General features: G+C 45.2%; 1 protein-coding gene across 3 annotated transcripts; it reads right to left on the bottom strand.

Moving 5' to 3' along the window:
• Positions 1-1,847: 1,847 nt before the first annotated feature.
• Positions 1,848-26,909, bottom strand: LOC308675959 (D site-binding protein-like). 3 transcript variants are annotated; one of them, XM_081341640.1, is made up of 5 exons: positions 26,793-26,909; positions 25,728-25,980; positions 17,288-17,623; positions 10,329-10,549; positions 1,848-3,066 (listed from the first exon to the last, which is right to left on the bottom strand). In XM_081341640.1, exons 2-5 carry the CDS (start codon positions 25,873-25,875, stop codon positions 2,851-2,853), a joined length of 921 nt encoding a protein of 306 aa, XP_081197766.1. In that variant the 5' UTR covers positions 25,876-25,980; positions 26,793-26,909; the 3' UTR covers positions 1,848-2,850. The 3 variants fall into 3 exon arrangements, with proteins under 3 accessions (XP_081197766.1, XP_081197767.1, XP_081197768.1); XM_081341641.1 differs by lacking the exons at positions 25,728-25,980; positions 26,793-26,909 and adding an exon at positions 23,066-23,112; XM_081341642.1 differs by lacking the exons at positions 25,728-25,980; positions 26,793-26,909 and adding an exon at positions 19,954-20,129.
• Between the last annotated feature and the right edge of the window lie 1,074 nt (positions 26,910-27,983).

Raw genomic sequence — 27,983 nt, 5'->3', positions numbered from 1 at the left:
TTTTTCAACCTTTTTTGGGCAAAGGCACACTTGTTTCATGAAAAAAATCACGAGGCACTCCACCATTAGAAAATGTTAAAAAATTTAACTCTGTGCCTATATTGACTATAGGCCTAAGGTACAAAGATGCACCAGTTTCTTCCACATTCTGGAAACACAGACACAGAAAAATAATAATACAGTAAGTTTAAAAATCACAGACAGCAGCCCTTGGAATATAGCTAGCTGATCATTTTGTTAGATTTTACAAATTCCTTTGACTGGGATTCCAACCCTGCATGAGGTAAATGGTATGTTTTGTAATTATTGCAGTAGAGCAGATAACAGTCTGCTCTACTAAATTTTGATTCAGAGATTTGAGAAAACCTTAATTATGAATGAAATGAATTGTTATTCCAAAGCCCAGTCCCAGATCCCTCAGATCAGTATTTCCCAATATCAAATGATACTTCCAAATCTTGCAAGCAAGAGCAGGATCCCCAATTCTGCACTTCCTTCTGCATGAAAAATGTTAGAGAAGACCCCTTTTGGGTTTGGGTTTGGTTTTTTTTAAAAAACAGCCGCCTTTTTCAACTGTGAAAGCAAATGCAGCCAGCATCTTAAACCAAAATCTAAACATGGAGGACCTTCATCTCTCATCCAGAGAGGAGGTCTCTTTCAAGAAGCAGAAACTCCAAAACCGATCTCGATTTTACATAGTCGGAACATTATTTTCCTTCCTTTCTTTTCCACTATCTCCCCTTCCACGACCTTCGAATATGGAGAAAAAAATCAAATCCCTAACTCTTAATGATAGACGAGGCAAGGAATCCCCACCCCAAATTTCCCCACCCCGGAGCGGAGAGGGTCTTGCTCCTTAAACTAATCATTTCCCCCTCCAGCATCTTAGATATTGGAAAAATCGGACGGCCCTTCTCCCAAATAGACCGGGGGAGGGGGGGAAAGCAGGTCTCCGAGGCCGCTTCTTCCGAAATGTGTCCTTGAATGATGGCCGGGAAGCCCCTCGCGGGCATCAGGCGTGGAGAAAGTGGACCCCGGGCCCGCCAGAACGGGAATGGAGGCAGTTGGATCCAGGCGACTACGACGCCAGCCGTTTCTAAAGGGGCCTGAGGGTGCCTTACCTAATGAGGAGGCAAACCAAGCGGCCAGCTCCAAAGGGGCCTCCGCCGTCTCCCGCCGCGGTTCGCTTTGCCGACGTCTCCTCTGCCCCTTCCCTCACTCGGCCCCAACTCGGGGGGAGGGAAAGTGGGGAGGAGCTTTTGACATTTTTTTTTAAAATCTTTCCCACGGCACACCAGGCAACATCTCGCGGCACACTAGTGTGCCGCGGAACAGTGGTTGAAAAACACTGCTATAAGGTGCCGGAACTCCGTTCTGAGCGTTCTATGACAAAAAAAGCCCTGTGTGTCTGTGTGTATGGTTGTCGATCAGAAGATCGGCAGTTTGGCAGGTCGAATACCGAGTGCCGCGTAGCAGAGTGAGCGCCTGTTACTCATCCCAGCTTCTGCCAACCTAGCAGTTCGAAAGCACGTAAAAAATGCAAGTAGAAAAATAGAGACCACTACGGTGGGAAGGTAACAGCGTTCCATGAGCCTTTGGCGTCTAGTCATGCCGGCCACATGACCACGGAGACGTCCTCGGACAAGCGCTGGCTCTTCGGCTTTGAAACGGAGATGAGCACCGGCCCCTAGAGTTGGAAACAACTAGCACGCATGTGCAGGGGAACCTTTACCTTATACACACACACACACACACACACACACACACACACATACACACACACACATATATATAGTGTGTGTGTGTGTGTGTATTTATATAGATTTCATATTTAGAAGGGACACAAATGAGGTCTCGTGTTTTATCATTTCTGTACACATGACACTACACTGGGGAGGGCTAGGAGGAAACAGATGCAGTCACTTGCCTTTTTTAACTAAAAAACAGAGAATAATGTAATTTTAACAATTAAACTAAACCCCTAGCTTTGCCATCAGATGTAAAGTCCCCTTCGGCCAAGTGTGGAAATAAAATGAGTGAGCAACCCGTTTGATTTAATTTGGCATTCTATAGACAGAAGAGTCCTGATGTTTACTGATCTCAAAAGAAAGGATTTTCCATTCAGGGTGTCCAAGACTTTGAGGCTTCCTCGAGAGGGGCATTGTAAAGTCATAGTGGTTTATTGGGGTAGGGATGAGCCCAGAAAACCTGGATATCACATCCACTTTTGTAACTGGTTTGCCTGTCCCTTAATCGCAACTCCAGAGTCGGTGGATGAAATGAGAAAGGGTTAAACCGTGTGCAATCATCTGCTGAAAAATCTATTTCTGTGTGACCGAGCTTAGGCACTGAGATTTACCTAAAGAGCTCTTCGGTCATCCATATCCAAGTCCCGTCCAAATGCCACACAGACAGTGGTTTGCAGACGTGATGGTCTCTGACTGAACTGCCCTTTGGATTGAGAGTTCATCCGCAAGCCAAACCCTAAGATACAGGTGTAGAGACAACGTGCGTGTTTGTGTGTGCAATACATCTTCCAACGTGCTACAGAGCCCTTGTGTCTTCCAGGTATCTACGATGCCCAGTTCAACATCTTGGCTGCTGTCCTGTTCTGGGTGAGGGGCAGGCCATGCCCACCCAGGAACTCTCCTTTGTGCACCCAGAACCATGGTTAGTCCCTGCAGATGGAAAGTGCTCAACGCAGACCTTTCCCTCATTCCAAACATCTTGTCGTTGGATTATTTGTTTGCCCGGTTCGGGAAGACAGGGGGTCTGGGTTGAAAAACCAGGGTGGCCCTTCCACCTCGGTGGCGGGATTTTGGAGAAGAGCATAGCGCCCTGCTGTGGATTTTACAAGGTGCCGTGCTGAGATTCATATTTAGAGAGAATGCTGCGGTAGCGGGTTAGTTCCTGGCGGATATTGGCCACTTCTTGGCGAAGGACCGCATTCTCCTTCTCCAAGAAAGCCGCCCGAACTGTGATTTGATTCTCTTTCAGGCGGCGAGCATCTCTTGAGCGTTTTGCTGCCTCATTGTTCTTGTACCGCCTGTTCCAATATTTTTCATCCTGGTGCAACATGTAAAAAAAAGGTGGGGGGGTCAAGGGGAGGGAAAGAAGAAAAAAGTGGCATGTCAAAGAAAGTGTCACATAAGCATTGCACACTAGGTAATTCTAACCATTGTCCACAAGGGTCTGCGCAACTTAAATGTTCACAGGCAGTTCCTACACGGACTTGACAACAGTTGACTGTCCAATTCAGGGTGATATTTGTGCTCTCAAGAAGCAATACACTGTACATGAATACCAATGGCCATATCCCTGGATGGTTTCATCTTCCAGGCTAAGGAGACTCATGGTCAAATCCCCATTCAACCACAAACCATCACTGTGAACGAGTGATTTGAAATCTAAGGAAGGTTTGGCTTGCCCAGGTAGGAGACAGTTCTTAGTTGACTTTGGATGATCCAGGAAAAAGCAAATTGTCCCAAGCAGGATTTGAATCTGGCAAGCGAAGGCTGTAAATGCAACCATCTACCAAAAGGAAAGACCTTTAGATAGCTGCAAAGATTTAACTCTTAAAACATTAAACACACCATCTTTTGTATCCGGATAACTGAACTTTCAGAGCCTCATCATCCAACACTTACAGTAATATCTGTGTGAATACTTTCCCCGTGAGCTCAAAGTTCTATGAAGGTCACGGAAGACCGCCACATTCCAGTAGGCCCACAAAAATTTTTTAGCAACAGGCACCCATCCACTGAAGTGGATTCAGACTTGGTCCCATTTAAGAGTCAATAAATCAATTGGCCTTCCCTCACTTGATTTCAGAGCCTAGGTACAGTTATTTCAGCTCCAGCCAATTCGTTTCTATGACTTGGGCTACAAGCAGATGGAGAGATTGATATAACTGGAGCAAAATGCACAAAAATCTGGCTTTCTTAGGGGAAGGGAAGAACTGGACAGACACCATGATGCCATTAAAAGGAAGGTTAATAGTATTCTGCTATTCTTATATATTCTCCTCCTCAATTTTTTGTTTCCCATATTAGAGGGGATTGAAAGGATACAAATGCACTGTTTTACTTTTATGAGGCGAACAATCCTAGGAAAGGAGACCAGGCATCCCCAACCCTCTGCCAGCTGCATGGGCCTAACGCAGGGGTAGGCAACCTTGGCTCTTTTATGACTCGTGGACTTCAACTCCCAGAATTCCTGAGCCAGCATGGTTCAGCATGGAAACCTCTCCCTTCCCCTCAGCATGGCTGGCTGAGGAATTCTGGGAGTTGAAGTCCACGAGTCATAAAAGAGCCAAGGTTGCCTACCCCTGCATTAGGCCCATGCAGTTGGCAGAGGGTTTTAAGTGTTTGGATCTAAAGTGGGAAATCTGGGACAGTCTCTCTTGCTGACCTTGTTGATGGCAGGCTCCTTTAAAAAAAAGACTGATAGCTATAGTAAGTGCACCCACTCTGGATTTCCCATTTTTGATACAAATATTCACTCGTTTTGAATAAATTAGTTTGGTCTGGTGGTTAAGGCATCAGGCTAGAAACCAGGCAACTGTGAGTTCTAGTCTCGCCTTAGCTATGAAATCCCATTGGATGATTTTGGGCCAATCAGCAGGAGGCTGTGAATTCTAATCCTGTTTTAGGCATGAGATTCTCTCCCTCTCTCTCTCTCTCTCTCCTCTCTCTCTCTCTCTCTCTGAATGCCCAGCCCCCCTCGCAGGGTTGTTGTGGGGAAAATAGGAAGAGAAAGGAGTATTGTGATTGTCACCTTGTGTTATTTATAAAAATAACAAAGATGGGGTATAAATTAATTAATTAAATTGAGAGAAATCTGAATATGGCCTTCAGCTTCATGACTTTGTACAGATACCCCAAATTTCAGCCCTAGTAGATAAGTAAAATACAATTTAGCTTTAGATAGTGTGCTGTATGATGCCAGCTACTCAAAAAGTCCCTGGGGGAAGCTATCTGGTTCTTTCCTTTTGCTAGTGTGTCTTTGTGATTCATTGTACTGTGGGAACTAACTAAGGCCCTGTCAAGTTGAGCTTATACAGCCATCATATTAAACCATCATGTGGTTTTATTTTACATGAACATAGGATTGCTGTCATATTAACCAGGGACGATAGGATTGGCACAAGCAATTTACATAAGCAAAAACTCTAACTTCTAAGCCAAAGTCTACTGCAGTGATTCACTTAACAACTTTGGCAAGAAAGGTGGTAAAATGGAGCAAAACCCACCTAACAAATGTCTCACTTAACAACGGAAATTTGGGGCTCAGTTGTGGTCATAAGTTGAGGGCTACCTGTATTTTGTTTTTAATCACAAATACTCTTTAAACCCAATTGTTCAGTGAATCTCTTTGCCCATCGACTTTGCTTGTCAGAAGATCACAAAAGGGGATCACATGATCCCAGGACACAGCAATGTTCATAAATATCAACCAGTTGGCAAGCGTCGGAATTCTGATCACATGATCATGGGGATGCTGCAAAGGTCGTTAACTGTGAAAAATGGGCATAAGTCACTAATTTTTTTTCTGTGCCACTGTAACTTTGAATGGTCACAAAACGAACTGCTGTAAGTCAAGGACTACCTGTACATGGGAGTTGTTAACTGAGCAAAGTTAAAACCAATCTCCATTTTCATCCTGGCCCTGCCTACTGTTAACAGTGCACCTTCGGGTGACTCTCTAAAGATGACCCCTCTCCTACCAGAAACAGTGGGTCCTGATGTTTTTCAAATTGGCTAGGGAATTCTGGGAATTGTTCTACACATTTTCAGTGGTGCCAGACAACAAGGCAGTCCATCCATGCCAAGAAAAGAGAGAGAAGAGAGAGAGGTTTAGGATCATGTACATTCTTTTATTTTTATTTATGGGTCAGTATTTTAATAAACTAAGGGACGCGGTGGCTCAGTGGGTTAGGACGCTGAGCCTGTCGATCAGAAGGTCGGCAGTTTGGCGGGTCGAATCCCGAGTGCCGCGTAACAGAGTGAGCGCCTGTTACTCGTCCCAGCTTCTGCCAACCTAGCAGTTTGAAAGCATGTAAAAATGCAAGTAGAAGAATAGGGACCGCCACGGTGGGAAGGTAACAGCGTTCCGTGCGCCTTTGGCGTCTAGTCATGCCGGCCACATGACCACGGAGACGTCCTCGGACAAGCGCTGGCTCTTCGGCTTTGAAACGGAGATGAGCACCGGCCCCTAGAGTCGGAAACGACTAGCACGCATGTGCAGGGGAACCTTTACCTTTACTTATTTTAATAAACACCAAATCAGTATTGGTGGCGGTGCCTGCCGCTGTTTGCCCACTTAAGGAGGAACGGATGGTGCCTTCCCAAATGAGCTGCCAGATTTTGCCAAGAAGTGTGAAGTGGTACTGATGGGGAGTTTAATTACTCCAATATCTGCCGGAAACTCTGCAAAGCTTCCTGATTTGCCTTCTTGACAACATTCTCCTTCAAAGAGCAGAGGAAAAGTTTAGCGAACATTTGAAAAACAAAAATGAAACATTATAGGCAGGTAGCCCAGAATACTAGAAAAAGGGCCAGGAAATAGAACTGAAAGAATAGATGAAGGATGCTAGAAATAATAAATAAGAATCTTTTTTTAGATAAATACAGAATAAAAAGAAGAGGATTTGGTAAATTAAGCAGGTAAGCAAAAATGGCAAAATGCCAACAGGTAACGAAGAATAAAAAACCAGATCTATTCAACTTCCATTGTGACTCCATCTCCTCTAATCTGAGAAGTGGAAATGAATGAACAGGACTGAAGTACAGTAAGGAATTACAGATAGTCCTCAACTTACAACCATAATTGTGCCCAGAGTCACAGTCGTAAATCTTGCAGGCTGCTAAGCAGGTCACCAAAGGACCATGCCTGATTCCATAACCCTTTTTTGTGGTGGTCGTGAAGCAAACACTGAAGTCACTAACTAAATGGCCACGGTTGCTAAGTGAATGCAACTGTACCCAATGGGTCGCGTTTGTTGCCAAAACCAATAAATTGTGGTCGTGTGACTGCAGCACACTGTACACACCCAGAAATATGAGCCAGTTCCCAAGTGCTCAGATCATTTGACCATGCAGGGGGGGCAGGGGGGGTGTTGGAAGCGGGTTCTAAGAACCTTTTGAGGGGGGTCCATTGTAACTTTGAAAAATTGCCAAGCTACCAGTCATAAGTTGAGGAACACCTGTAGCCTGCAGTATTTGGCTCAAAAGCAGAAAACGTGTTTCAGAGCAGGTGTTACTTGCTCTCACTGTGGGCAGCTCCTCGATTCTTTTACCTGAGCTCCTTGTCACTTATCTTCCTAACTCAAACACATCTCCCAGCTCAGGAAAAGTTCTGAATACACCTGTATTAGATCCAGTAGCACCTTTTCCACTCTGTAACCAAATATTACACATGTTTAGACGAGAATGCTTCTTTACTTCGAATGGGTTTCAATCTCTAGAGCCAGATGAATAGCATTCTAGAGCAGAGGTACCTTTTGGGCACCAGGGACCAGTTCCGTGGAGAGTTTTTTTTTTCCGTGGCCCGGAGGGTGCATGGTTTTGTGTGCTGCCTGCATCTCGCAGATGGGGGCTTTGCTTGTTTGTGAAGACCGGTTGCTGGCATGCGGTGGCCCGGTACCGGTCCACAGACCAGGGGTTGGGGACCCCTATTCTAGACTAGAGTACTAAGTCACAAACCTGTCAGTCTAGCACTGAGACCTAGGGATCATAAAGCAATCGATCTATAAGCACCCTGAAAACAATGCAATAATTACCCAAAAGTCAAGATGGCGACTTCAAGATCAAGCTTTTCTAAATTTATTTTACTTATTTGATTGTAACTTCCTGGTAGATTATGGGAATGCCAAGGAGGATTATTTTCAGATTACACAACTAATAGTTTCACTACATCCTACACAGGTCAGATTCCCCAGTCAAATTTGCAGCCATTCTTCAAGGGCATTGCACTTGAAGAAGACAGTGAAACCAAACCAACTGGTTTGGAAAAGATCAATGAACATGATCCTGGGACAAGAAACAAAGTTCTATAAAGATGGAATGGAAGAACAGGGCACAGTGGGGCTAGGACAGCCCTATAGAAATACTTTCGAGGATGTCATGCATGACCAGAATGGCAGAACATGGAATAAAGGGTTTGCATTACAAGAAGGCTTTGTAGATGAGAAACAAACATTTAAGAAGAGTAGAACTACTTTGGCAGTAGAACATGGTGCCTGGAGGTGGCGTGTTCTCCTTCACACATGCATTCAAGCAGAAGCTGGAAACCCCTCCTCTGAAGAAGCCTTAATCTGGTTTCCTGCACTGAGCAGGGAATTTGGACTCGATAGCACTAAATATCCAATGCATCTTTCTTCAACACCCCCTGCAGATGTGCGAGATTCAACTCAGAATTCTTAGCAAGGGACATAAAACCGCCCTAGGTCTTCTGAACGAGGGTGGGATATATAAATCAATAAAGAAACGAAGGCTAACGAAGGCATTCTGAGAGTCAAAGGATATGCATCATAGGTAGGGAAAAGCAACCAAATGAATAATAAGTGAAATCCTTCACGGCAGCTGTCCCCAACCTTTCTGCTACCAGGGACTGGTTTTGTGGAAGACAATTTTTCCATGGACTGGGGGAGTGGGGGGTGGGTGGTAGGAGAGGGTGATGGTTTCACATGCAACCTAGATCCTGTGCATGCACAGATGAAGCTTTCCTCGTTTGCCTACTGTTTCCACGGTTCCAAACAGGCCACACACCAGTACCAGTCCGTGGCCTGGGGGTTGGGGACCCCTGCTTCAAGGTGTTTGACCACTTGTAAATATTCTCCTTCTTTTGGTATCATTTCCCCCCCCCCCCATTATAAAGCCATTACGATGGAGGGATAGGACTAGGAAGATGGGAGTTAAAATCCTCACTCCACCATAAAGCTTCCCTGAGACGGATTCCTATTTTTAGCCTCACTGTTGTGAAGAAGAAAAAATTGAGGGAGAAGGCCTAGGTTTCCCATTTTCCTCTCCCTGTGCTTAGGGCCATGGGCATTTTAAAAATACGCAGACCTAACATGAGCAGAGCACCTCTCTACTCTTCACTGAACCATGCATTTTCTTTTTAGCCTGAAACAGGTCACACAGGCAATCTTTGACTTAACATTCACAACTGGGACCAAAATTCTGGTCACTCAGCGATCCAGTTACTAAATGAGTCGTTAAGTGACCAGATTCTTTTTTTTTACTGTGATCATTAAGTGAATCACATGGTCACTGAATGAATCCCACGGTCGTTAAGCAAATCCAACTTCCCCAACTAGCTTTGCCTGTCAGAAGCTCACTGGGAAGGTTGCAAATCAAGATCACGTGACTGCAAGACGCTGCTGCTGCTGCTGCTGCTGCAACACTCATAAATGCAAGCTGGTTGCCAAGCCCCAAATTGTGATCATTGTGACCATAAGAGTGATACGAAGGTCAAAACTTCAAAGACCAGTTTAAGTCATTTTCTTCCCCAAGGCCATTATACCTTCAAACTGTTGTTAAATAAACTGTCATAAGAGGGGGACTAAATATAACTAGTTTAAAGAACAGCAGAGAAAGGCTGGGCTTGCGCTAGATCTAAAACCCTCCTCCTAAATCAAGGCTATGGTCTTCCCAGTTGCAATGTATGGCTGTGAAAGTTGGCCCATAAAAGAGGCTGAGTGCCAAAGAATTGAGGCCTTTGAACTATGGTGCTGGAGAAGACTCCTGCGAGTCCCTTGGACTGCAAGGCGATCAAACCGGTCAGTCCTAGAGGAGATCAACCCTGACTGCTCTTTAGAAGGCCAGATCCTGAAGTTGAAACTCAAATACTTTGGCCACCTAATGAGAAGGAAAGACTCAATGGAGAAGAGCCTAATGCTGGGAAAGGTGGAGGGCAAGAGAAGAAGGGGACAACAGAGAATGAGGTGGCTGGATGGAGTCACTGAAGCAGTAGGCGTGAGCTTAAATGGACTCCAGAAGATGGTAGAGGACAGGGAGGCCTGGAGGAACGTTGTCCATGGGGTCACGATGGGTCGGACACGACTTTGCAGCTAACAACAACAAATCATTTTCAATCAACGCACAGCCCAAGTATTTGTTATATGCGCAATTAATACATAAAACAGTTTATGATCTTGCTTTTATTGCTTGGTTTGTGAGTAACTTTGCTCTCTCTTGATCTGAATACTATACTCCCTTCCTTAAAGAAACATCCAAGCTATTTCAACCAGGTTAAGGAGGATGGGAATACGAAAGCGAGAAGTCTCCGAACCCCAAGCGGTGGCCCTATCTTCGTTCCCAGCTCACCTTCTGTTCATCAGGAACCTGTATTTTCCGGGCCTTTTTCATGATCGGCTGGGGCTTAAGCTCCTCTTCTGAGAACCGATGCTTGCGAGGGTCAAAGGTCTCGTGGCCTGGAATGCTGGACAGTGCCAAATCAGCAGGGTCAGGGTCAAAGTTCATGAGGACCTCCACAGCCTCCGGGTCTACCGGGCTGGGTGTGCTTCGGGACACTGGCGTGATAGGACCTGAGGCAAGTTAAGGAGGAAGGCAGGTGACAGAAAAGCACCAACAAAAGTATCTGCTCATAACCTACTACCCTCCAACCACCCCTTTTGCTTCCCGGTGCACCTCAACTCTTCAAGAAAGGGATTGACTGATATTGTGGAGAGCAACAGGGACACACAGTTACGTCTCTTGATAACCCAGTACATTTAAGTCTTCCTGAGGATTAAAGGCATGCAGAGGGGCTGGGAAATTTATGCAGGTTAAGCAGCACTCCAACCCCATTGAAGTAAAGGTGGATTTTCTGGAGCACCCCATGTCTGACAGGGGCTTAAGAAACAGCCAGAGAAGGGGCATAGGGGCAAACGTGTTCTGGCAACTGCAAATCAAGGGACGGTTGAATTAAAAGAGCGTGTCTCAAATCTCAGCAACTTTTAAGAAGTGTGGACTCGCAACCCCCAGAATTCCACACTTCTTAAAAGGTGTTGAGGAGGAAAAAAACGCTGCTTTAAAAGTTTATTAAGTTACCCTGCCTGGGAAAAACGGGGCAGGGAAGGAGAAAGTCATTTTGCGGCTGGCAGAACCAGAGACAGCCTGGAGTTGTGCGATGCTAAAACACGCCTGTGCAATGGAAAATGAGAGCAGAATTGCCAGAAAACAGGGACTCAATATACTCTGACAGTCCTCCTAACCTTTAACCCTCCCCTAACGACTAGCAGACTAGCACGCATGTGCGGGGGGGGGGGGGAACCTTTACCTTTAAACCTGGAACAGCCCCCTCCCCCTCTGTGCTTCTAACTCCAAATTTCCTGGTCCCTCCTCCCTCAAGATTTAGGACTTAAGAAAGTGAGCTTAAAATGCTAAGTCACAAAGCAACATCCCCTCCATACATTATAACCTGCCCTTTTCTAATGCTCCCCACCAACAACCTGGAACTAAATCAGCTGCTGAAGATTCATCCTGGATCCAAAAAGCCGGCTTTGCCACTTAACCTCCATTTCCTGTTCTAGCCAACGTTTTTCACTGCCAGCATGAAAGCTTTTTCTTCTTAAGCAAACCAAGATCGTTGCTGTCCCCTTTTGCCTTCTGCTGCAACGGAGCCGTTTTCTGTGGAGGAACCCCGGTGCTCGTGCCTGTTGGTTGGAGAACCCAGGTACCCTCCCTTCCCACAACCCCCTCTCCCCCTCCCCCTCCCCCTGACATCTGCCAGTCATCCCTCCTAATCTCCTCCCCCTTGGAGACCCCAAATGACAGCCCTTGCTTGATTAGCTCCACCCGCCTCCCTTCTTTCGGAGAGCCCCAGGGCTAATCTGCCTGGCTTTGCAACCACCAGCACCCCCTCACCCCCCCCCCCCCGCTGCTGCTGGCCCCTCGTGGGAACCTGCCTGCTGGGAGAGCCACACAAGGCACCCCTGGAGAGGCCCTGCCCGCCTGCCTCACACCGCAGCCCCACGTGCCCGCTTCGCCCCGCCCTGCGCCGAGGAAGGAGCGATGAGCGCAGAGCCCAGCCGAGCGACGTGTGTTCGCAGAGGCAGGGTGAGAAACGTGAGCGAAAGCAGGAGGCTCCATGCACAGACACGAGACTGGGCCTTTCCAAGCGGGCGTGGCTGACACAGGGCCTCTGGCACGCCAGGAACACGGGATTCCCCGCAGCCTCCCGGCACGCTAGGGCCAAGTCTCCACTCCGGGACACGTGGACACACATTCAAACATGCACAGGGAGGGAGGGAGGGAGGGGGGCTTCAGGCCTCCTCCTTAAGGTGGGGAGGGGGAGACCCACCCCTGATGTTCAGGAAAGGGGGAAGCTTCATCCTCTTATAGGTGGAGGGGAGGAAAGGCCTTACATCTAGGATCCCCAGTGATTGTGCGAAGGGGAGGTTTTTCTGTTTTTAAATGGAGGCTATTGGTATCCAGAAATGCTGACAAGAGCTGATGAAGCAATGAGAAAGGGTGGGAGGGTAGGGGGAATGGATTGGGGGTGGGTGGGTAGTACAGGGTAAATATCAAGATAATATTTTGCAGTCACTGGCGGTCTTTGATGCTCTCTGAGCTTGGTGATTTTCTTGCAGACGTTTCATTGCCAAACTAGGTAACTTCATCAGTGCGCTAATGATGTTGTCTAGTTTGGTAATGAAAGATCTGCAAAAAAAAACAACCCACCAAGCTCAGAGAGCACAAAGGACCCTATAGAGTTTTTAGAGGAAGGGGTGACTTAAATGCAAGAACATCTAGAGAGGGGGAGGCAATTTATATTTAATGTTTTGGCTTATATACCCCACCCTCCAAATATAAGAGCTCCAGTTATTTTCTTTAGATTTAAGTAAAAGAGAAAAGTGTTGGCAGTGCTCTTAGATTCACTGATCAATAGATCTGGATTAATAAAACAATTCCTGTGTCCATTTCACACAGCGTGCTGAAACAATTAAAACGTTATGGCATAATGCGATGGCCTGGTTGATGGCTGGATTGTCTTTCCATGCTGGGCCACCTAACTTCATGGAGCTTTAGTGTGTTGTGGGAATCCAGCTTATGTCTTAAAAGGAAGAGATGGAGCATTCAGGAATGCTGAGTGTTCCAATTAATAGTGAGTTAACCAAGTTAGAGAAAGTGAAGGATCATAGTTGGGGAGAAACTTTATAGGATGTAGAGGGAGGGAAGGCTGATGTACCATCAAGTCTTAAAGTTTGAGAGGGACCATATACATTTATCAAATATAGGAATTACAAATTCACTTCAAAACCTGCATCATCTTGGACATCAACTTAACACAGTACTGATTACACTGTTTGATGTGATTAAATCATTACTGATATGCGAGTCAATCTGGAGCACCACTGATCTAAGAATAACTCCAGAGCAGTGTCTCTCAACCTCAGCAACTTTTAAGCTGTGTGGACTTCAATTCCCAGAATTCCCCAGTCAGTTATGTTGGGAATTGAAGGAATTCTGGGAATTGAAGTCCACACAGCTTAAAAGTTGCTGAGGTTGAGAGACACTGCTCTGGAGTTATTCTTAGATCAGTGGTGCTCCACCTATAAAGCCCTACATGGCCTGGGTCCGGGTTATTTGAGGGAACACCTGCTGCCGGCATCAAACGCCCTTCGCCCAGTGCGCTCCCACAGGGAGGGTCTGCTCAGGGTTCCGCCGGTGAGAGATTGCCGGCGGGTGACACCCAGGGATAGGGCCTTCTCAGTGGGAGCGCCTGCCCTCTGGAACCAGCTGCCAGTGGAGCTGAGGACTGCCCCCGACCTCCGATCATTCCGCCGGGGCCTGAAGACCTGGCTCTTTGAGCTCCCGGGCCCAGGCTGAGGAGAAAATTTTAACTGGGGTTTTTAAGTGTACAGGGTGAATTTAATATTTTTTAACTGGTTTTTAACTTTTGTATGTTTTGATTTTTAATTCCCTGTAAACCGCCCTGAGTCCTCAGGGAAAGGGCGGTATACAAATGTGATAAAATAAATAAATAAATAAATAAACACTGCTGCAGAATGCAATCCCGTATTGCATATTCTCCAAGGAGTCCCAAACATTGTGGATGGAATCAATTCACCTTCACTAATCTGCTCTCCCAATATTTTTCACCATAACCAGCAAGCACCAGATTCCCAACCAAAGTTCTGTAAACTTCCTCTTTTCCCCCAACCTTTGCACAATCACACTTCGAAATGGAAGCAGAAAAGCAATATTCGGAATCAAACCTGGTGGATCAAACTTCTTATTATTCTGTTTCTTAAAAATCCACACAGCCCACCTTTCTATTGGGAATCAGAACAAGGCTCACTCAGAAATGAAGTCTAAAAACAATATTATTATCACTCTGAGCTGGGTTTTGCACAATGCTGTGAATTTGATTACTGAATTAATCCATTTTCTGATGTTGCTGAACCATAAACTATGCAAACAGGCTGGACTTGTGAAATGTGCTAATCCTTCCTCCAAAGCCCCAAACGAGGTTAAAACTAACAAAACATAGTATGTTGTGCAAATCCAAAGACATGGAAGTTTAGAAGTAATTGTCTTCAACATGGGGGTTGAATACAACACTTAACTTCTCAGAAGTCCCCGGAGCCTATGAGACTGTTAAAGTAATAATAAAGCCGAGTATATACATTCATCTGCAATGTTTTTACTGCTGTAAGTTGTCTCCATCCCTTTCTATGTATTCTTTTAATACATCAATTCTATTATAACATAGAATTTTCATCCATTGGATCAAACCTCAACAGGTGTACCTCTAGCTGTATGGACTACATCTCCCAGAATCCCTTGCAATATCTTTAATTAAAATTACCTGACTGGGAATTCTGGAAGCTGAAGTCCACACATTTATGAAGATTGCAGTGAACTTTTGATCAAGTCAGGGTATGCTTATTATCAGAACACTGCATCTTCAGTTGCCTCTAGATTAGTCCATAAAATCTCTTTTCTGGTCCTCTCCACAATAAAAAATAGCTTAAAACTTCACTGCAATTCTAAAACTTTCAACAGGTAGAGAAAAGAATTCCTATACAAATCAGGATAGGATTAAAAATAACGTTCCTTCCTAGGTGCATGGTGTGTGTGCTAGCAATGCACAATTCTTTGTGTATCAGTTTGCATGTGGCAAGTGAAAATCAGGGTAGGAATGAGAGGCTGGACTTTCCAGCAGCCAGCAGAAGGCTGTCGCTGCCACCACAACCAAAAGGTGGGACTGAAAACTATTTGCAATTAGGAGGAGATGAAACTGACAATCCTGGCCACAATTAGGCAGGTACTTGAAACCGCCTGCCTTCCCTGCTCTAACCCAGTGAGGGTGCTAAAATAATTTTTTTTAATCACCTCCCCACCAAAAGAATAGTCTTTTTGTAGATATCTACGGAGATTCTCAGTCAATCCAGATCATACTTGTCTCAAAGGTGCTTGTTTTTTTCCCTTCAAAAGGCAACTGAATTGTTTTTTTCCTTGAGAAGATGAAGGAGGAGGAAGAGGAGGAGGAGGAGAAGAAGAAAGGAAGGAAGGAAGGAAGGAAGGAAGGAAGGAAGGAAGGAAGAAAGAAAGAAAGAAAGAAAGAAAGAAAGAAAGAAAGAAAGAAAGAAAGAAAGAAAGAGAAAGAAAGAAAGAAAAAGAGAAAGAGAAAGAGAAAGAGAAAGAGAGAAAGAAAGAAAGAAAGAAAGAAAGAAAGAAAGAAAGAAAGAAAGAAAGAAAGAAAGAAAGAAAGAAAGAAAAAGAAAGAAAGAAAGAAAGAAAGAAAGAAAGAAAGAAAATGTTTCACTTCTCATCCAAGAAGCTTCATCAGTTCTGATGAACCTAACCTTCCATTGCCCTGCCCCCACCTCCTATCAGAACCTTTCCTCCCATCTTCTCTCCACCATCCATTCTCAACTGTCATCACCTATCTATCTCCCTGCCATCAGAACTGATAAAGCTTCTTGGATGAGAAGCAAAACTTTCTTCTTCCTCCTCAAGGAAAAAACAATCCAATTGCCTTTTGAAGAAAAAACAACACCTTTTGGTCTTTTTGCAGATGTTAATCCAAGAATAAATATTATTTGCAATAATGTTAGTTAGGGCTCTTTTTAAAGTAAGGATTGGTCAAACAGGATATAAAAGAGTTCACTCAGCACAAGGGTTAAAATGAGGCATTAAAACTGAGATCTGGAGCACCATTCTCTGCTCAGAGCACCAAGTCCCTTTTCTCTTCAGACAGATTTAGCCACAGGAGGAAAAGCAGCTGGGAAGGAATGATTCAGAACAGAAAAATTGTCTTAACAGGGAGAAAACTCTTCTCTTTTGCTGCTCTTTCATTGCAAATCACAGCTTCCACAATCTATTTTTGTATGAAAAATATTTTGTTATATGCATCCATGTGTAGCCTGTGGCACATCCCCAAGATTTTGTGCCTTTAAACAAAAAATAAATTACAATATGACTTTTGCCCTTTACAAGTTCAAAGAGCATGTTTAAATTATGCTTTCTTCCTATCCCAAAGAGCAGGGGGTGGGGAACTATGGCCCTTTTACGACTTGTGGACTTCAACTTCCAGAATTCCTGAGGCAACCATGCTGGCTCAGGAATTCTGGGAGTTGAAGTCTACAAGTCATAAAGAGGCCATAGTTCCCATTTCTGTCACTGAGGCACTGCAGAAGGAAAACAAAACAAAGCATATAGCAATGCAACTTGGAATTTGCACCCTAGGTTTACAAGGGTGTTTTCATAATATTACCAACACATATTTGTGTGAGCATCTGTGGTTTTAGGCCTACAATTAGTGTGTGCTGGGTGTGACATCTAAAATGTGTGAAAGCTGAGGGGGAAAAAACAGACTGTGGGGTCCTTGGGGGTTTCTTGCAGACGTTTCATTACCTAACTAGGTAACACCATCAGTGCAAATGTTACCTAGTTGGGTAATGAAAGGTCTGCAAGAAACACCAAGCTCTGGAAGCAACAAGGACCCCATAGTTCAACCGTGAATTACAAATATTCTCTTCTATAGCAAAAACAGACTTTGGGAAACAGTTAAAAGGAGATTCTTGCAGTTCTCTTACAAATCTCATCCCAAAAGCAGGAGAACCACAGGAGCCAATCACTCTGTTTTCATCTTTTTTCCCCCTACACCAGGGGTAGGCAACCTCGGCTCTTTTATGACTCATGGACTTCAACTCCCAGAATTCCTGAGTCAGACTCAGGAATTTTGGGAGTTGAAGTCCATGAGTCATAAAAGAGCTGAGGTTGCCTACCCCTGCCCTACACCATCCTCTTGCCCAATGTACAGCCAAATTTACCTGTTTTGCTGCAGTTTTGGTCATAATCGCTGCCGACTAGACCTTCACCAGATGAAGAACAGATCGAAGATGATGACGCGCAAGAAGCCGGCCGACTAAGATCTACCACTACCCCGCTGGAAGGCGAGGCGGTGGGCTGGCTGCCTGGGGAATACGACTGATGGGCTGGACTTGGGGGCAAACCATTTTCCAGCAAAAATTCATCCAAGTCGACGTATTCAATCTCATTGTAGGGCAAGGTGCGTTCCCACAGGAGGGACCCCAGATATGCACAGTGCCCAGGTCTTGAGACGCTCAGATCGTCCTCCATCTTACGCTCCTTGTCTTTGATCACACCTGCAGTGGAACAAAAGCAGCAGGGGAGAGCAAAAGGGAGAGACGCAGGTTAAAGTACAAGATTAGTGGAATGTGTATGATCTAAGAATAGGAATCTACTGAAATGCGATCAAAAATAAGACAGGCAATTAATTGGCAAGTCAGAATCTGGAAAATTAGACCAGAATTTGTTCACGCTGTGAGGAGAAGGCTGAAGGTGATAAAGCTGCAGTGGATGCTTAAGGAAACTGCAAAGCTTGTACCAAAGTCATACATAAAAGTCTTTTAGCAACAAAGTGGACTTGGATAAGAAGAGCTGTAAATAAATAAAAAATTGTTTCCCCAATATGCCACACGTTACAGCTTAAGTGTCTGACTACTTTGTACTTGTAAAGGGACAAGGGCCATATCTGGCCAAAGCAGCTTATAATTAAAAAAGAAAGACATAATGTGAAGAGGAAAGGGGAAAATAATGAATGAATATAAATTACAGCTACATATATGTAAGCATGGCTGGCTCAGGAATTCTGGGAGCTGAAGTCCACAAGCCATAAAATGGCCATTGTTCCCCATCCCTGATTTAAAGGAAAGTACAATTCAAAGGGAATACAAAATTCCTTTAGCAATGATAAGGGATTTTCCCAAACCAAAAGTTAATCCAGACAACATTAAGCTTCATTATCTTCCAACTCCAGAATGTTAAAAATGTTTAGCTCCAATTCTATTTATAGTTCTCTAACCTGAATGTCTGAAAACGGCGATACAGGTAGTCCTTGATTTACAACCGTTTAAGGACTGTTCAAGCATATAAGAACGCTGAAAAAGGTGACTTACAACTGGTCTTCACACTTACGACAGTCGCAGTGGTTACATGATCAAAATTCAGGCACTTGGCAACTTGCATGTATACTGCTCAAAAAAATAAAGGGAACACTTAAACAACACAATGTACTGTATTTAATAGTAGGATGTCTTATCTTGTGTTCCCTTTATTTTTTTGAGCAGTATATTTACAATAGTTGCAGCATTCTGGGGTCATGTGGTCACCATTTGCAATCTTCCCAAGGGGCTTTTGACAAGCAAAGTCAATGGGGGAAACGAGATTCGCTTAACAACAGCAGGAAAAAAAGGTCATTAAATCAGGCATGATTCACTTAATAACTGCCCACTTAGCAATGGAAGTTCCAGTCCCAATTATGGTCATAAAGTAAGGACTACCTGTATACAACTGAAGGCTTCAGAGTGCCAAATTTTCCTTATCATGCCTAGCCTCCTCAGAGCAACATTATTCAGTAAACAAAGTCAAGATGAATTTGTTGTCTGGAATGCAATATAAAAAAAAAGAAAACTAATTAGCAGTTAAGTCATTATAATTTGCACGTTAAGTGAATTACACTTAGCACAGCTCTGTTTGAATGAAAGGGATGGCTGCACCATCAAGTTACTTACAGGGATTAAAGTGTGCTGTGGAGAGACCTGTAAAGTCACCATAACTGCACAGCAAAGGTTTTACAGGTGCCTCGGGGACTCCGTTATTTTAGAGGAAGAAAAAGTTGGCTTGATGTTAGAATATAAGATGTGGAAAGATTAATTTAGGCCAGGGATCTTCAAACTTGGCCCTTTTATGACTTGTGGACTTCAACTCCCAGAATTCCTCAGCCAGCGTGCCTGACTGAGGAATTCTGGGAGTTGAAGTCCACAAGTCATAAAAGGGCCAAGTTTGAAGACCCCTGATTTAGGCCATCTATCTGCCTGTTCAGTGCAGAGACCAGATTTAAAGGTTCCTGTACAGATGGCCTTCCAGCTTCTCCTTGAGGGGCCACAAAGAGAAACCCAACACTTCTCAGTTATTTGGCTTTCTTATCCTTTCACTGTTTTCAGGTTTCTCCTGATGTTCACCTGCACGCAGGCAGGTAGTTCGTGGATAGCCAAGAATGTTTCTAGATCAACAATTTTGGCAGTTTTAATTGAAGTATCCACCATGTACCATTTACTCTACCTAGATTGAAACCACCTACTCACTGCATTCTATAATTAAGGCTTTGTTGGAAACTATTTTAATTGTACAGTAGTGCTTCTCAACCTTAAGAGGCATACTGGCTGACAAAATCTGGGAGCTGAAGTCCACATATCCTAAAAGCTGTTGATGTTGATGCTTTCCAGGGACCAATCAAATCAGAGGCACACCATATACCCCCCCCCCCCCCCCCGAGAGTCCCAATCCCAAGCTTTTTAAAGTGGTTATGCAAAATAATAATCCCATATGTATGAGTCTCTGCAGGAGGGGGAAACGGACAAATGAGGGGGAAAAAATAAGCAGAGGAAGTCACCACACAAACACCATAACTTACACCCTTGCATCAGATGTCAGGATGCAAACACATAAGGGGTGGCAGCTGTGTGATGGTGTCACCAGGCACATGTTGATATTCTGCCATCACTACTGTTTGCTGTAGATAAGGCTGTCCCACGTTCTACCTCTGATCTCCTTGGTGGCTTGATGCAAACTCAAAACGAAGTTTCCACTGGGTTCATCAGCAGCTGGTATCTTAAAAATTTGACCTGTTTTTGAACGTGGAATGTGAAAGTCTTTTTTGGGTTCAAAACTGCCTGCTTCTCTCATGTTGTTTCAATCAGTTCTGTTCTGAATTTGGAACGATCCCGAATGATCAAAACAGCCTGCTTCACCCTTGAAGCAACTGCTTCAAACTAAAAATGGAAAAAGGTTTCAGATCAGAAAGATTCTGCACCCCCCCCTAGTAACAAACGAAGGATGCAAAATCTTCCCTCTTATCTTTCTGCAACTGTGCCAATCTTCCTCAGGATTTGCATGATTGCTCTGAGATATTTTTTTTGATTTTTTTTACACTGCAGACTTGAACACGTATCTGATTGAGCTGGATCACAATCATGTTTTTGTTTAGCTTTTTAAATATTTGGCAGCAAGGAAGTTCCACTCTGGAAACGTTTCATTAAAATGGTTGTGATCTTACGGACGTGGTTAATTCAAGGGCTGAGAAGCAAGGACAAGCTAGATCACTGAGGCTGTAAAATGCAATCGCTGATATCTGTAGTGTAAAACTGCTGAAATTTGCCCAGGACCTATCCTTCACTTTCTCCGCCCCAGAGGCCTGCCTGTTGTTCACCAGCAAAATACAAGCACAGCTTTACCCCAGCTGACCCCTGCTGCGTTCAGCCATATCTGATCGGCTTCATCGGAGCTCCTGTTCCTTTGCTGCCCCCTTGCCAGCCTGCCAGCCTGAAGCCCAGACAAGCTGGGAAGGTGGCTCTTTTCAGAGAAACAGCTAGCTGGCCTTTCAAGGGAACTAATTTCTCAGTGACTTTATACAGACACACAACCCAGACCATTAATCTGGGGAGACCGTATGGCAAAAGCAGGATTTTCTGCCTGGGATAGCCGTCTAGCCCCTGAATCAACTGGCTTAGGTTCAGATAGGATTGAATCTGCTCCTGCCTAGTGCCTAAATCTGGGGCAAGAGGGATCCATTTCCCTACCACCACATGCGCACTGCCCTTTTCTATTGCCCCAGTTTGTTTACAGCAGACGGCAGAGATTATTATTCATGAGTGGGCTAAAACAGAGGAAAGTGCCAGGAGGTGAGTGGGAGAGGATATAAGCATTTCTTCAAATCTCCTTGACACGAGTCCTACTACCTACCTACAAACACACACATACACACCCCTGCACCCTCTCGCCACTGCACCTGGGCTGTCTGCGCTCCCTCCCCAAATCGCCAGGCCGCTGGAAGCTCAGGTGGTTGTCTGCTTTACAGGTACCCAACCCACACCACGAGGTTCAGTCAGGCCTGGGAGTGGTGCTCCATACCTGAACTCTTACGCTGCCTGCACACGTGGAAGAGAAGTCCAGGCCCAGCTGATGGGCTGTGGCGACACCAGCCTGGCGCCCCGAAACTGGGCGAGTCAGTCCCAACGCCCCATGACTAGATTAAACCCACATACAATTCCCAATTGTGAAGAGATGCCCCACACAGATTGATCCCGGAATATTTTCGCTCCTCCCTCCCTCCCTCCTTCTCCTGCTCCATCCTCTCTCCTTCCAGTGCCTGGATCCACCCAGGCGACTACCTGAAACTGCCATTTTATGAACTGCTGGATGAAATCTTGACCCAGTCACGGGACTCCTTGGAGCAGTCCGTGGCCATTTTTTTAAGCCTTAGTTTTCCCTATCTGTAAAATGGGAATAATGAACTACCTCAGCAAGGGTGCTGCAAGGATAACATGCCTATGGAGGATAAATAATGGCAAAGAGCAGGATACTGAAACAATACTGCTGATATTATTTAAAATATGGGGAACGATACAGTGGGAAAAATAAAAATGATAAATATTTTGTCTCCATTCCTCCTTTGCCTTTAGTCCTGGCTCTTAAGCACTGTGTGACACCAAAATTACCTTCTAAACTGCTACCTCAGTCCCCCCAAATGTTCCATAAATTCCCTTCCCCCCCCACGGCCAATTTAATGTAATACCTAAAGTTAGACCTCAGCATGTGAGCCCTGTTTTCTAATTCTGCCCCACTAGCTATTGCAGGCATGAAAACTGTTTCAGAATACAAGGCTGAATTCACACAATATATTTAACCTGCATTATTCCTAGGCATGTGTGACTTATGTGCCGTAGTCAACAGAACCATCTGGTAATCCTAGCCTGGGTTCCATGTAATACCATACTCTCACCCACAAACCAGGTCAGATACTACTTTGTAACTAATGTGACTCAGGATATTTGGGGATCAGATGCTGAAAGGAATATAATGAAACAGAGCTGGGAAATAGTTAGTGCTCAGTATTCAGGCTGTGGCGCCAAGCAGAGGGAACAACCACAAAATTTTTATTTTTATTTTTGTTCTTGTTATTTTGAACCCAGGCTCAGCCAGCTCACTGCAGTCATAACCTAAACCAGATGAAAACAATCAAACCTCCAAACACAACCAGCCTTCCCAGTGGTTGGAGTCATCAGCAGCAAACCGAGCCCCCAGCAAGCAGGCAAGCGAACGCACACTACACGGAGAAAATGGGGGCATGAATGCTCTCCAAAGCAACATGCACATGGCAGAACGAAACAACAACAACAGCAACAACCCTTGAACGTTGATACGGATGGTCAAGGTTAGCATCGGCTCCCGAAATCCAGGGGGAGGGGAGTGAGGAGGTGCACGTGAAGGAATATGTCTCCCAACGCAGGCACTGGACTTGGGGGAAGTGGGGGGGGCTTAAAACACACAACTGTCTCCTCTCTTTAGTCAAGGATTTTGTCTTAATGAGGGTCACGGAGCAAGGAGGAAAATAAAGATTAAATAAGGACTAAAGCGCAAGGGTGGGGGGCGGGGGTGGGGCAGAGCCCATAGAAGATTCTGCCCAAGTAGGCTGAGGGATCCAACTGGCACCCTGGAGCCGCTCTTCAAACCTTGATCAGGCTTACCAGCTGCCCATCCCCACATCATGGTCACAATGCCGAGATACCCCACCGTCTGCATTCATCTGTCCACCTCTCATCCTGACTGCTAACTAGAATATAAATGCCAGCTTGTGGAGAGCAGGCGCTCCCCTCCACACACACACACACACACACTTGTTTTCCTCCCCCCTTCTTTCTACTTGCCAGGGAGGGGTTTTCTGACCCTGGGAAGTGTCCTGATTTCCTCACAATATCCCGGCTGCTGCCACCCCACCACCCCTTGCCCGCCCATTGTCTGTTGGCTCGTGTGAAAAGTCTTAAGGATTGTTTCCTGGGGCGAAGCTCCACGCCGGCACGTTTCATTCCCTCCTGCTGTGTCCCGTGGCTGAGCTGTGTGCAGCTTTAAGGGATTTACTGCTGCCAACCAGCAGATGTGTGTGTATGTGTGTGTATGCACGCGCATGTACAGAAACACCCCTTGATGGATCACCCTGGAAAACCCTGACGAGTTGGCATCTCTCCAGCAGCAAAACCCCAAGAGTCCTGGCTCCCCAAACCTTCTCTCTGGGAGGGTCTTAAAGAGGATCCCCTCCCAGCTCAGAAATCCGGGATCTCACTGCTCACCTTCTCTTGGCCCCCTCCTGCAAGGAGACTATGACAGCCATTTCCCCACCTGAAAACCTGATACCCCTCCCCAGCCTTCCATAATAATAATAATAATAATAATAATAATAATAATAATAATAATAATAATAATAATAATAATAATAATAATAATAATAATAATAAACCCTCTACAATAGTGCTGCATCTTGAGGCACTGAGGCGGACGTATTTAGAGGAACTGGATAACAAAACACTAGAATTCCAAAAATCCACTTAAAAAGGAAGGAACCGCAACGGCAGACATGGCAAGTGCTTCTTAAAAATGTCATCACAGGGAACGGGGAAAAGGATTAAGCTTTTACGCTTGGAAATTCCTCTCTCCCCCCCCCCCCCCCCCCCCGGTCCCGATCTTTAAAAATCCTGGTTCCACTAAGTCTGGGCCAAAGCCTTCCAGAAGCAAGCATCTTACATATGGGTCGGACTACAACTCCCACTTTCCCCCTCCAACCACTGCTGCAGTCCACTCCAGCAGAAGGGTGCCAGCTTTGAGGAGGACAACCCAGAAGTGCTCTGGGTCTAACTCCACCTACTATACTGGATCCTCTTTACGGGGACTTTGCTCTCCTGTGGAATCCTCAGTTCTTAAGCCCCTCCCAGCCAAAACCCATGAGAGAACACTCCCCCACCCCCGCTCCCAGCGCTTCATTACAATGATGATCCCATCAACATTAAAAGAAGGGGCGCATCTTCTATGCACATGGAAGGCACAGGAGCTCTTATAAGCCATTTCTTGAAAAAGAATCTTCCCTGAAAACAAACCTCCTTCTTGCAATTCACGGTACAGGAAACAGAACAAAAAGGGGAAGTAAAAGTGGCAGGTTGAAATGAGGACACCGCATTAATGGCAACACTCCCTCTGCTCCTCTTCTCCCCCCTCCTCTTCCCAAATCCAGATGGCAGAAAAGGTAGAAGTGAAAGCAAGCAGAAAGCTACAGCTAGGAAGCCTTTCAGCAATGGTGTCTTCCGGTTACTTTAAAAGAGATTGGCCAGGTTGGGGATGGAAAAGGCAATCCAATGTTGCAAAGAATCCCAAAGGAACAGGCAGATTGGAAAACAACTGTAGTTAGGAGGAAAAATGAACAAGATGGAGTGACAACTGCAAGGATATTTATTACAGGGTGTGTGTGTGTATGTGTGGAACATACACACAGAGCCCACAAAAACCTGACACCATTTATCTTTAATACGGCATAAGATACCTAATTATTTTAAACTGCATCCAGGTTATGACATTGGCATGTCTCCGGCAAGCTAGGCAGAAAACACTTTGGAGTATTAAAACGAAATACCTGGGAAAGGTTTTGCAAGTTTCAAGTGATGGGTGAAAAAAATGATAATGGCGCAGAGGAGGCCTTCACTTTAATTCTGCACACTGACTCACAAACCAGCCTAACATAATATATCTAAGGGGTGGTGCAAACTGGCCAGCCATATCAGGTTCATGGCTCAGTTAAGTGGAACAAGCCCATAAAAAAAATGGGTTGAATAAACCATGATTTGGTTCATAACCGGAAAATATGCTCTGCAAATATGGCTAATCTTTTTCTCTCTCTCGAGGGCGGCTCGTTCCCTCTTGGTTCCTAAACTGTAAAATGGAACTAGCAGCAATGCTATATATAGTTGATGGATGATGTGGCACCAAAGTTGTTTTTGATTCCTAGCAACTACGTACCTGGTAGGTAGATGAGATAGGTAGATGAGAGATAGATAAGAGAGGTGATAGATAGATAGCACAGAGTAGATGTAGATAATGACAGATGGGCAGATACCATAGAGTAGCTAGCTAGCTAGAATGCTGATTGATAGATGGCAGATGATAGTCCACAAACACAAAAAAATTGCTTTAGCAATTTCTAAACAAATCAAATCAAATCAAATCAAATCCCTCCACTGTGAACTGGTGAAGCAGTTGGAAAGTAGCAAATGTTTTGCGTGGTTGGGAGCACAAATGTTGGTTTAGACCTGGCATGTTGCAGGGGAGTGGGGGTTGGCTGGGTGGGGGCGGGGGAAAATCACTCACACGAGCCCAGATCCTTGGCCCCTCGGCGTTCAGGACTCTTGACCGGTCCTTGCAGAAGGCTCTTGAGACTGACCATGGTGGAACTGGGGCCGCCGATCGCCAGAGGAGGCGGCGACATGAGACTGGGTGCCGGACTGCTCTGGGCCATGATGAAGGTTGCGACGACGGGAGCAGCAGCTAACTCCAGGAGATGCCCACCGCCGACGGCGGGTTTTTTCCTTTCCCTTCGACGATCTCCAGCAAACTGTCCCGACTTTAGAAATAAAGATATATATATATATATATATATATATATATATATATATATATATATATATATATATATATATATATATATATATATATATATATATATATAAATCCACCGACGATTCTCAGGAGGGGAAAGAAATTTCAGGATCTGGATGATTTCCCCCCCCCCCCACAAAAAAAATATTTCTTTCCCGCCTGCAACCCACCCCTCTTTCCTCTCTCGTTCTCCTTCCACCACCAGCCTCGAAACAAGCCTCCAGGGCGCAGGCGACGGCCCCCGCTTTGCCCCGCTCCAAATTTAGCAACCAGTCGGCACCAAGAAGGATCTTCGCAGAAGATCGGTTAGAAATATTCCTTTGCGGGAGATAAGGGGGCTGGTTTTTTGGGGGGGGGGTGGGGGTGGGGGGAGGAAGAGAGAGATTTAATTTAAACCAAAAACCAAAAACCAGGAAAACAATAATGAAGGATGATCAGGAAACGAAGGGAATCGATTCTCTAACTCGAGAATTTTTCAAAAATGGATTATTATTAAAAAAAATTTTGGCGGAAAATGACCCTTGGGAGGTTGTTCCCCGAAGCTTTTTAGCCTTTCCTGTCTCTCTCTCTCTCTCTCAAAAAAAAAAAGAGAAAAAGACTCGGCGGTGTGATCCCTTCACTAACAGATCCTGCTCCCTCTAAACGGCGGCGGTGGATCAACTCGCCTTTTCCTCCTCCGGCTAAATCCTAGAAGCACTGGGAAAAAAAGCAAGGCTAGATCTCCAACGAGGGGGGTCTTCTCGGGCGGGCACTGAAGGGAATCCGAGATTTTCGCACCTGCTTCTCTGCCAGGTCCCCGTTATAATGAGGAGGAGAAACCGAAAGCGGATCCCGATCTGTTCCGGAGTCCTATGCAGGCTTCCCCCAGAAAGGAACCAATGCATTTGAGCTTAAGACGCGTGCAATAGACCGATAAATGCAGATACAAAATTGCAAAAAATCGCTCGTTACTTTCATCAACAAGCACTTCGCAACTATTTCCGAATTCGCCCCTCCTTTTGCCACAAAGGAGGAGGGGCCAGGCAGAGAAAGTGGGCGGGGCTTCGCGAGCCCTTCTCCACCAACCAGCCGCCCGAGAGCGTGAGATTTGCAAACATTGCGCTCTCTCTCCCCCCCCCGCAGCTTTTTCTGTCATGTGCGTCTGCCATGGGGCAGGTGGGGCTCTGACCTAGATTTGACCAATGGGAGGAGAGACGGTGGGAGGAGCCTGACCCAGTTTTGACCAATAGGAAGGCGGCAGGAGGGGGAGAAAGGCGTTGGAAGCACGTGGGGAGGCACGTGTCGCTGGTGTTGTGATGGGGAGCAGAAAGGGAAACCTGGATCTTAAAGGGACAGCGACCTAGTCCCTGGAAAGTAATGGGAGGGGGGGGGTGTTTACTCTAAACGAGGATGAAGAGGGTCGACAGAACAAATCTGGTGTCCTACGTGGATGTGACTTTTTTTAAAAAATACCCTTGAGGTTGGATTATCCTTCAAATTCTACCCAACTGCCTGAAGGGTAGTAGCATGCTCCATATCCACAAAACTTAACTTTCCTGCATCCTCTAGATATGCACAGAGTTTTGCTATGAAGCTATGGGAAGTCAGCCCCCCCACCCCCACCCAGAGAAGGAAATATTAAAAGGGCAAAATATTATTAAATATTAAAAATATTAATTTTTAACTGTGTAGTTGATTTATTTGGGGGCTGTTATTTAATTCTTTTTTTAATTTTTGTATTGTTTTTTATGGTTGTTAGCCGCCCTGAGTCCTTCGGGAGATATGGCGGCATATAAGTCCCAAAAATAAATAAATAAATTATATTTCCTCAAAGGATCTTAAAGAGGCAGAAAAGCGTGCCCAGTTTTTTCTTAACAGCTCCAAGTCTCCCTCCTCCAAGCAGAAACCAGCTCTGTAGAAATGCAGATGTAAATAATCCAGGAAGGTTGGAGGCCCCTAGCTAGAAGCTTAGGAAGACAAAGACACCTA

The sequence above is a fragment of the Vipera berus genome (assembly GCF_964194415.1).
Source record: "Vipera berus genome assembly, chromosome: W".
Lineage (NCBI taxonomy): Eukaryota > Metazoa > Chordata > Lepidosauria > Squamata > Viperidae > Vipera > Vipera berus.
This window is presented reverse-complemented; position numbering and strand designations above follow the sequence as displayed.

What these genes read in the sequence shown, in the direction of transcription:
- LOC308675959 (XM_081341640.1), bottom strand. Translation starts at nt 25,875, where the DNA reads ATGGCCCAGAGCAGTCCGGCACCCAGTCTCATGTCGCCGCCTCCTCTG. An exon ending in GGCCAAGGATCTGGGCTCGT is followed by an intron (nt 17,624 to 25,727) that starts GTGAGTGATTTT and finishes GTTCCACTGCAG; the next exon opens with GTGTGATCAAAGACAAGGAG. An exon ending in CCAAAACTGCAGCAAAACAG is followed by an intron (nt 10,550 to 17,287) that starts GTAAATTTGGCT and finishes AACTTGCCTCAG; the next exon opens with GTCCTATCACGCCAGTGTCC.